The sequence below is a fragment of the Sardina pilchardus genome, chromosome 16, assembly GCF_963854185.1.
Source record: "Sardina pilchardus chromosome 16, fSarPil1.1, whole genome shotgun sequence".
NCBI classification, from domain to species: domain Eukaryota; kingdom Metazoa; phylum Chordata; class Actinopteri; order Clupeiformes; family Clupeidae; genus Sardina; species Sardina pilchardus.
The window spans coordinates 6,020,099-6,030,219 of NC_085009.1; the positions used below are offsets into that span (position 1 = coordinate 6,020,099).

At 43.0% G+C, this 10,121-nt stretch overlaps 2 protein-coding genes across 2 annotated transcripts; one reads left to right on the top strand and one right to left on the bottom strand.

Annotated features, from left to right (window-relative positions):
* The first annotated feature begins 12 nt into the window (after positions 1 to 12).
* dhrs4 (dehydrogenase/reductase (SDR family) member 4) lies at positions 13 to 3,334 on the top strand. The gene is made up of 9 exons (XM_062515948.1): positions 13 to 154; positions 564 to 682; positions 970 to 1,147; positions 1,257 to 1,358; positions 1,560 to 1,630; positions 1,785 to 1,836; positions 2,071 to 2,205; positions 2,626 to 2,681; positions 2,777 to 3,334. Exons 2-9 carry the CDS (start codon positions 567 to 569, stop codon positions 2,889 to 2,891), a joined length of 825 nt encoding a protein of 274 aa, XP_062371932.1. The 5' UTR covers positions 13 to 154; positions 564 to 566; the 3' UTR covers positions 2,892 to 3,334.
* Positions 3,335 to 3,501: 167 nt separating this feature from the next.
* Positions 3,502 to 9,700, bottom strand: tinf2 (TERF1 (TRF1)-interacting nuclear factor 2). The gene is made up of 10 exons (XM_062515947.1): positions 9,459 to 9,700; positions 8,409 to 8,611; positions 8,130 to 8,234; positions 7,916 to 8,011; positions 7,690 to 7,800; positions 6,900 to 7,023; positions 5,649 to 6,621; positions 4,935 to 4,981; positions 4,351 to 4,427; positions 3,502 to 4,165 (listed from the first exon to the last, which is right to left on the bottom strand). The coding sequence occupies exons 1-10, from the start codon at positions 9,475 to 9,477 to the stop codon at positions 4,052 to 4,054; spliced, it is 1,869 nt and encodes a 622-aa protein (XP_062371931.1). The 5' UTR covers positions 9,478 to 9,700; the 3' UTR covers positions 3,502 to 4,051.
* Positions 9,701 to 10,121: the final 421 nt, after the last annotated feature.

Below are 10,121 nucleotides of genomic sequence, written 5' to 3' on the forward strand. Positions count from 1 at the left end.
GTCTAGGCATGAGTCGCTTTCGATGTCCGGAAAGAGTTCATGTTGAGGACTTGTTCAATCAATGCGCAAGTAGCCTGCACTCCTTGAAAGTGGGTGCACAACCGTATCCCGAGTTTGTAGGCGCTACCAGGGCCTTGCCAGTTTAGAGAAAGAGGTGAATTTGTTACCTTCAATTTTTCTAAACAGGCGATCATGATTGGGGACTCGGGACTTGGGGGTTGGGGGAAGTCCGCTGTTCGCCTGGGTAACTTGTTTAATGAAAACGGCTTGATGGTTATAATAGTCTCTCATTCATAATGAATATCAATTTAAGCCACAATCTAATTAGGTTATGCTTTTTCTGATAGTTTTGGGGTTTGAAATTGGCAAGTTAAAGTTAATTGGCTGTGTCTGTGACTTGACTGTAACATTTCGCCCATTTCAGTCACCTTTGCCCCACTGGGACATTCATGTCATTATTCTGTTACTAAGAAACTTGTAGGCTACTTGAGCAATCATATCCCACGTAGGTAAACTTAATGTTATTCGTCACCCTTTTAAACCTTGTGCTTGCTTGTCTGCAGGGTATGCTAAGGTCTTTGACCAAGTGCCTGCTGACGAACCCTGTCAGTTTTTGTCGAAGGACCATGTCGCACAGCAGTCTAGCAGGAAAAACAGCCATAGTAACCGCATCCACAGATGGGTATGTGACATTGTTTATTAATACTGTTTACTCTGCACATGTACTGTAATCACTTACACATGCATATTGTAAATGGGATGTTCTATAATTACTCTGTCCAACTTAATATCAGCCTATTTGATTAGTGATAGGGAAAGCTTCCATTAAAATGTGCATGGGCATTCTCCCCAAGTTGTTATTTGGCAAAATAATTGTAGCCTATGTTCAAATGAACAAAAACTCCATTATGCGATGCTTAATATTTCATAGAATCCCTCTCCAACGCACCTCTTGTCTTCCCCCATCAGAATCGGTCTGGCTGCAGCAGAGGCCTTGGGTCAACGGGGAGCGCATGTCGTTGTGAGCAGCCGTCGCCAGGCCAACGTGGACAAGGCAGTGTCCCTACTGCGCAGCAAGAACATCCAGGTCACTGGCACCACTTGCAATGTTGGCAATAGCGAGGAGAGAGAGAAGCTGGTGCAACTGGTAAGGCTCCTTCACCATCTCAACTGGCATAAGAACAGAGACACAGACTCCACACAAAAGACTCTTACTCACTGGAAAACATAATGCAAGGTGTGCTTTTCTTGTCAAGACAGTGGAGCAATGTGGTGGGGTGGACATCTTGGTCAACAACGCAGCCGTCAATCCATTTTTTGGAAATATCATGGACTCAACAGATGCTGTATGGGATAAGGTAGATGATGACCCTCCAATGACTGATCTCAGCTTGATTCCGAGTTCATTATCCAAACACTCCCTCCACAGTGTACACCCATGAACATTGGCGTTAAAGGTTGTCCAAATATTACCATGAAATGCTTTGACAAGGAAATCAAGGGCTGTGGAATAAAGGTGATAGTGCTGTTAAGAGAAATGCATGTCTTTTAATACCTAGATCCTGGGTATAAATGTGAAAGCTGCTTTCCTGATGACCAAACTAGTGGCTCCCCACATGGAAAAAAGAGGGTGAGATTGTGGGAAAATATGCAGAGCACAAGCACATGTGTATCTATGTATAGATATCTATAGATAGATGGATACATACATACTACACCATTGAGTGCTGTATTTTAAATTGTTACCATTTTCATCGCTTTCTGTTGTTGGTTCTTCACAATAGGGGAGGATCTGTTGTATTTGTGTCATCAGTTGCGGGGTACCAGCCAATGCAGGTTAGTGTATTCTGGAAATAATCTTTGGAACTACAGAGTTGCCCAATGTGGTCATTCTACCTGGATTTGAATACCCTTTACATTTTTCTCCACCATTTTTTATCACCCATCAACACCAAGGGGAAAAGAATGCATGACGATGTGGTTATCTATAAGTACATTTTTCAGGAGAAATGGAGAATTAAAGTGAATAATATTAAATATATGTCAAAAGTTTTTATTTAATTTGATCAGGCTTTGGGCCCATACAGTGTGAGTAAAACGGCCTTGCTGGGTTTAACACGGGCCTTGGCGCCTGAACTGGCACACAGCAACATCCGGGTCAACTGCGTGGCACCGGGCATCATTAAGACCCGCTTCAGCTCTGCGGTAAGGGTACCAGTAGCGTTTACCAGCCTGCCTCCCTCACCCAGTCATTCTCGTTATATCCAGTGTGTCTGCCTACATGATCGTATTTTCAGTCACCTAAAACACTTTGTTTTTATATATGCTTAATTTATAGTCTAATCTATGTCGCTCGACAAAACATGACGTAAAAAGCTGCTGGGGTGTCCCGAAGCTTGTCGAGCACTTAAAAAAAAAAAAATCAAAACGGCACAGACGTCGTCTCTTAATCAACTCAAAGTTCTACTGAAGTTTTAGTTTGTTCTATAGTGTGTTGCCATGACCATGGTGTGTGTCAGTTTACTTTCGTATCGTGTTGACATGTAATATTAATGTCCAAGACTGGACTATAAAACTGGCTGTTAGGATTTGTAACCCATCATACCCTTTCTCAATGTGTTCTAGCTGTGGCAGAGTGAAGACCTTGTGGATGAATTCAAAAAGCAACTGGCCATTAAAAGGTGAGTTATCAAAACGGCACAGCCGTCGTTCATTCTCCAATTCAAAGTGGTGTTTCTTAATTGTACTGTGTGACTGTCTTGCCTGTTCTGTCCAGACTTGGGGAGCCAGAAGACATTGGTGGGGTTATCGCCTTCCTCTGCTCAGATGATGCTGCCTATATCACTGGGGAAACCATAACAGTCACTGGAGGAATGAGCTGTAGACTCTAAAAGTGTGTGTGCGCGCATGCTTAAGTGTGTGTGTGTGATTAAAAACAGCGCAAATAATGTCTGATTACATTAATCCAGTACAGTCTTCTCCAGTGTACCCTTGTGTTATGAAGGTGGTGGTGTACATAAGGGATTTAGGATGTTGGCGCGTACTGCCTTATTAGTGGTGACCAGTCCACCAGGTGGACATGCAGCCACTGGAAACAAGATTACAAAGACTTTTTAGAGCATTTCAGGGAACTGTTTTTCCACACACTGGGTCTGTCTTTGTGGTTGATCACTTTTCACTCGCGTTGATTCTTGAATCCAAAACATTTCTGAATGTTACCAATCAACTTGACTATGATTTCGCCTGTGATATTTTCAATAATCCAACTCTGTGTAACTTGTAGAAAATTGTCCTCTACACAGAAAATGACAAACTAATAAATGGTTCCACTTGTTTTGTTGACTTGAAATAATGTAAAATGCTTAAACCAGGATAAGTAAGATTCATGTGAACCAAAATTCCACTATGTAGCACAAAATATTCCTGCTCTTCAAAGCAGTTAAATGTGTTAAAAATTATATTGCTTGAAGTTGTAGGTGACAAGACATGGCCTTGAGGGAGTTTTTATGTACAATTCAATTCAAGACTTTATTTATTCATTATTATATTAAAGTAATTTAGGTAGTTTAGGCATTCAAAAGCCAAATTCATATGGATTAAACATCAAATACATAGTATGTAGATGCAAGAAAATAGTACATTTTCACTAAAGAAGTGCGCAAGTGATGAGGTTTAAAAGCTACAGAGCCCCCGAAGGACCATGGTGAGAATATATATATATTTACATTTTTTAATTTATTCTTTCAAGCCTCTATTGTGTTCCCTTGCAATGCTTTTGCGTTCCCTTGCAATCAGTTTTGCGTTCCAAAAAATATTGCGAGGGAAGGCAAAAGCACCTCTAAAATATAATTCCCACCATTGTCCTTCAAGGGCTCCGTAAAAAGCACAATTGCATAATGCATATATTAAAAAAGAACAGCCAGCCATCAGTCCTTAGCCATGAGAGCCCTGAGACCCAGCTCTTCCGGTTAATGCTGCTTAGTGATAAGAGAGCATAATCATCCGTGTCCATCTGCAGAGGGAATAGTGATCCTTCCTGTAGGCCTACGGGTCACTGCCTTTGTCCTGTGCCAGGAGACCGGTCACGGTGACGCGGCATCACAAACTCCTCTAGCGTTGGCACGAAGGTGTTGTGCTTGGTCTTGTAGTAACGCTTCAGGAACAGCTGAAAAACAACACACATGAAAACAGTCAGGAAGTAACAATGATCAGGTTGATGGACTAGTCATCAGGTAATACGTGGTAAAGCTGTAAAATGAACGTGTAGCACTGTCTCTGAATCACTGAGATAATGGATTATGTTCACGGTTGCACTTATATCAGGTCATATCTGCTTAGTTTTTCCATTACCGTGAATCTGTTTGGGGATTCATCCTCTGAGTCAGCGACCATTTCCTCTCCAGATTCAGCACCTGCCAGTGCCCTAACTACGAAAAGGGAGGGGAGAGTTTCAGTTAAGGTTGGTGGGCAGTGTAAGGCATTACTCAGATCTGGATTGATTGTCCTTCTACAGAGGGCATATTTGCCTCTTTGTAGCTGCACTGGCTACATAGCTTAGCTAAACAACAGTTCTAAAATAACCTTACAATCTTGCAACAACACAAGCTGAGCAGATCCCCAACAGATGGCCTGGGGCCCCCTGAGTATTACATCCTACTAAAAAAATAAACTAAATGTACAACCTCAAGAAAGAGGAAGCTTTCTCAAACTAACTCAAATGGTGGTAAAACCACCAAGGCGTTGAGTCCTCATACTAAATGGCACATCATTTATGCAGCAAGACAAACATGTATGCGTCCAGCTTCACCATATGTTCACAGAGAACTTCCTGAGCCAGACTCAGACTAACTGAAACCTGTTCGCCTATGTTTGCCATTTTAAGTGCACATCAGATGTCAGGAAGGAAGAAGTATAACTGCAGAGTGAATGGTCACCTGGGCTATTTGTCCTTTGGGAAAATATTTGGAGTCCTTCAATGTTCCTGGGGATTACAAAATAACCCATTTATTGGCATATCACTTCAGACAAGTTACATGAATTACATTAAAAGACTTGTAGCCAGAGAGGGTTAACGCGGATCTTTTCTGTGCCTATTGAAACATACACTTTAAAAATATTGGTGTCGATCTAAATCGGTAAAAAATTTATCCCTCAAACAGTTGGTTCAGTGGTTGCCCATCACATGGATGTAGTATCACATGTCTCTATCTTGCACCTGGTAATCCACAGCAATGCCTGGTTTTGGTCCTCTCTCAAACATGCTAATACATGTTACATTAGATGATATAAGCCTCAACATACAGCAGTTGGAGAATTAATTAAAACATGTACAAATACAGCTTTTTATACCCTACCATGATATCCTATCATACTGTAATATTTTACTCTGTTTTTAAAACAGAAACCATAATTTCTCTAATATATCTTATAATCATTTTCACTATTGGTGTCCGGGGAAACCTCATGATCAGTTTGTTTATGTATTGGCTCAAAGGCATCTTCTGAAGTGTAATTTGGAACCTTCATTACAAAACACTCTCCTCAATGTAAATCCCTAATGTCGTGCAACAAGAAAAGCAAGAGCAGGATTTGACAACACTCCGTGCTCACTGCCAAAGCCTTATGTTAAGACACAACTCCAGCCTTACTCTTTATTTTCTTTAGAGTCCAGCAATGTCTTTTTGGAAGATGGCGGGCGGCCCAGTCTCTTCGCCTTTCTCTTCGTCTTCCCCACAGTCAATAGTCCTTTTTTTTTTGTGGACGGACTCCTCGTTTGGCGTTCAGGCGTAGCTACCGGAGGTCGCTTTAAGAGTGCCTGAACGGCAGGGGACGACATGTCTAGCCGCTGGACGACCACCGTCAGCCGGCGTCTCGCGCAGGAGGCCAGCGCGTCCGCCAAGTCGTCCCTTTTCTGTGCGATGTCCGCGGCCCCGACGTCTCTCTGCCTCGTGACCCTGGTGACCCTCGTCTTGTGCAGTCGCCGGAGGACCACTCTCGGCTGTCGCTTCAAACGGGAGGGCCGTGGAGACGCTCCGTCCTCTTCTCGGGCCGTCGCGCTGGCGCTCGTGGGGTCGCTTGTCACGTTCTTCTGCCCCTGCATCTCTGTCCCCTCCATCGCTGCCCCGTCAGTTTGGGCTATCCGCCCCTTTCTCTTGGGTGGCCTTCCCCTCTTCCTGGGCACTTTACCCTTGTCCTTGTCCTCGCCCTCATCATGGAGCCTGATTGGCTCCTTCTCGCTCTTGACATGTTCCTCCTCTTCCCCAGCAGCCTCGGCAGGTGCTGAATGAGCTTTCTGCCTGATTTTCGTGAAGTCTTGAGCTGGTGCGTCAGGTTCCACATCACAATGGTCAGGTTGTTGCGAGGTGAGGTCAGGTCGAGGACTCTTCTCTCCGATCCCGGCGCATGCTACAGCTGACTGGATGTCCATCAGCGATATGGAGCCAATCACGGGGTCGATGGGCGAACCCGTTTGCCTCTGTTGTTGTGGATCGGACTTTGGCAGCGATGGAACCGAACTGCCAGCGGTCGGGTCAGATCCCGGCTGATGCGTTTCTTGGATACGGCCAGAGGGAGGGAGGGACGTTGAGCAGACATCATCTCCTGAGCGGGGAGGTATGGACACTAACAAAAACAACAACAACAACAACAACAACAACAAGTTTGTCATTTACAGGAAAAGTGAAGCAAAACCCAAAAGCTGGTAAGTAAGACCAATCAAAAGACAATTCATAAACCATTTCACAGTCTTTGACGTTACACGTTTAATACCGTAATCATCAGATAAAAACATTATTTCTCAACACAGCCATATCCACAGACTAAACATCCTAGACTGTGGAGAAGCAGCGGTAAATGGTGGGCTTGTGCAGTGCAGACACACAGGCAATAGGGGCACCTACCTCCTGGGCCAGCGTGGCCGAGGACCAGCTCGTGCTGCAGCAGGTTTCTGAGGAGCTGAGGCGGAGTGGCGGACTTGGCGCACTCGTCCAGGACCGCTGGGGCATTGGCCAGCCACGACACTGTCTGAGACACGCAACACAGAGCAATCTCTGAGGCAGGCACTTTCCTGAGGCTTTATAAGGCGAGCAGGCACAAAGGCTCTTTAACGGAACAATTTCAAAGCAAAACACACTACACAACTAATGCTACATGGACACACATCAATCCAAAACTGCCTCATGTATTTTATTTGTTGATGCGATGAAAAAATACTCTTTAACTTTAGATCATTTTTGCACAGGGACTCATGATAATCTCAATAGGACATCAGTATCAGCAGATAACTGCTAATGTAGGCAGATAACTTGAACATGTCATGTCAAATTGCATATTTGACATCTACGCCACGTTGCAATGATTTGCTTATTTCTTAATGTATATATTCAGGGTAAAATGAATAAACATTAAATATCATGTCCGTATCTGCAACGACTAGCACAACACAATGAGAGTAATAGGCTAATTCTAGTACACAAGACTGTCACTCTTGAAGGATTTTTAAAAACTAAACTGCAGGATTAGTTTGTTTAATTTGTATCGGCCAAAATGAGCTTGAAAATATCAGCATATGGAATTTTTTGCAGAAATCCAATATCGTGCATCCCTATTTTTGCTCAAGCTAATTATTACCTGAGGTGTGTTCTGCACTTTGAATGACAGATGACAAAAGCTCCTGAGTATGCATGATACCTGTGCCAAATCTGGAACTGGTAATAATTGGTCCAATCTGCTCAAGAACTCCCACATAAGTTTCTCCAGGGCTCGGTCGTATTGTGCGCCATACTGTTCGGGAAACTCTTCCTACAAGTGCAAGAATTGATGCAAAAAAGATTATAAAAAAATTATTTAAAAAAAACTTTTGGCATGCGACAGTGGGAAGTTAATCATTTTCACTGGAAGAGACTTCTTGTCTCACCTGGAAAAAGAGCTCTCTCTCTTCAGGGTCATCAAGGAGGGTCTGGACTAAGTTCTCGAAGTTGCTTAATGTCATTTCAACTTTCAAATCACTTTTCTAAAAGGAGGCACAAAAAAAATTCGGAATATATGTACATGAACATAAAGGCTTTGGCCTCGGTATATTGATTCAAGCATGCATTGGGAAAATGCTACCAGCCTGGCATGCAACTCACCGGCCTATTGGGGGCAGACTGGACCAGGGCTGGTAGCTTTTCTAGATGCGTGAGGATGGCTGTTTTAGCAAGGGCTTCAGGGTTCCGGCACAATTCCAAAATCAACTAGAGACCGAAAGAAAATATTTTAGAAAACGACTCTGCTACCCATTGCACTCTGACGAGAGATACATTGAACATATTATGACAGATAATATTCTTACAATAAAACAATACCACAGTCCTGAACTCACATCCTTGGCACTAGGCCAAAACACACCCATACACAAGGTGCCTTACCCGAGACCTCAGGCCCAATACTAGCTTGACATAGTGTCTATAGTCCAGCAGCCCGGGAACACTTTGACAGGTAGACGTTATAAACTCCTCCAGCCTCCCATACTGGCTCACGTCCTGCTGTAACATCGCCTTCCACATCGCAGCCGACATCAGGCGTAAAGGTGGGGCCAGATAACAAAGGGACAGGACGGGGACAGATGAACCTATGAGGAGGCACATCCATCAGGGAACCAGGCAGGCAAAAGGCGAAGTGATCGGTCTAGTAGTGGGCTGAAGCCGCCACAACACTGATGATTTGGACAACGGGGCGATGTACAGCTGAGCTGACAACATATCAAGTGGCGTAGCGCCCTATGAGATCTTTGGTCAAAACAGCAATGGATTATTAGGCTACCACTGACAACATTGGAGTTATTCGTCAACATCTCAGAATTAACCCCGTGACAATGTGTGTTAAATGATTGTATAACAGTGTTTTTCAACCACTGTGCCGTGGCACACTAGTGTGCCGTGGCACATTGTTAGGTGTGCCGTGGGAAATTATCCAATTTCACCTAAGTGGTCTAAAAAAGAGTGAATAGAAATAATTTTCTTTGTGTTCATTTGATTCCTATTCAACACAAATTTTCTTTGTGTTCATTTGATTCCTATTCAAGACACTTTGACAAGAATGACTTGAAATCATTAATGCGGGCTACAGATCTTTATTTAATTTCATTTTCCATAAAATTTGATTTTATTTAACATTTTCGGCTGGTGGTGTGCCTCAGCATTTTTTCAAGGAAAAAGGTGTGCCTTGGCTCAAAAAAGGTTGAAAAACACTACGAAGTGAGCTAAGTCAGCGTCTAACTGCCGTAAACTTTGTTGATTTAGCTGGAACAGACACAGTAGCAAACAAACGTATGCTAGTCCGTGCAAAGTTTAGGTCACTGCATGAACATCACGACAATGTAACGTTATTCTATCAGGTGTGGCAAAGAATCCTAATAAATCGGTTTGCTTATTTACAAGACAATATGCAGACGAAGGAAATGTTGATGCGTAGCCTACCCTCGGTGTCCATCATCATCGGTCCTGGGTTGTTTTCGTCTTGATACTCTTGCACAAATAGCCTAACATATAGCTATTTATACCAAGCTAATGCGCCAAAAGTAGAATAACATTAGCCCGGTCGTTTACAGTTGCTGGTTCTGGAACTTGTACTTTTGTTTATCAACAACTTTTTCAGGGGAATACAGACCGTTCCTGCCACCTATTTGCGCGCTAGAAAAACATGTCCAAATTTACCGGGAAACATCAGTTCCGGTAAATTAGACTTCCGGGAAATCTTTTACAACATTTCACGATAAAAGTCCTGTCGGTGTCAGTCAGACTGCAGCCAGGTGTCCTGCTGGTGAACAAAAGGGGCCTAACACAATATCGTAGTGGCCATACTATCATTTGAGTTCTGTATCCATCCATTAATTCATAGTTAGCTGATTTGAGCTGTAAAACATGCTTTCCTCAATCACTTTTCTCCAAGAGGGAAATGTGTTGATCCCATTCCTCACTAGAAAACGGCAGTGTCAGTTGATCACAAAGATTTTTACAACATTTCCAAATTGCTAGTAATTATTAAAATCATTATCATTATCTTCTTCTTATTATTATTATTATTATTATTATTATTATACCATGACAAGGCCCTAACAGTGTTTGAAAAGCCCAACATAG

What these genes read in the sequence shown, in the direction of transcription:
- dhrs4 (XM_062515948.1), top strand. Translation starts at nt 567, where the DNA reads ATGCTAAGGTCTTTGACCAAGTGCCTGCTGACGAACCCTGTCAGTTTT. An exon ending in CAGATGCTGTATGGGATAAG is followed by an intron (nt 1,359 to 1,559) that starts GTAGATGATGAC and finishes TTTAATACCTAG; the next exon opens with ATCCTGGGTATAAATGTGAA. An exon ending in AGACCCGCTTCAGCTCTGCG is followed by an intron (nt 2,206 to 2,625) that starts GTAAGGGTACCA and finishes AATGTGTTCTAG; the next exon opens with CTGTGGCAGAGTGAAGACCT.
- tinf2 (XM_062515947.1), bottom strand. An exon ending in AGTCTGCCCCCAATAGGCCG is followed by an intron (nt 8,012 to 8,129) that starts GTGAGTTGCATG and finishes GCCTCCTTTTAG; the next exon opens with AAAAGTGATTTGAAAGTTGA. An exon ending in AATCCCCAAACAGATTCACG is followed by an intron (nt 4,166 to 4,350) that starts GTAATGGAAAAA and finishes GTTGTTTTTCAG; the next exon opens with CTGTTCCTGAAGCGTTACTA.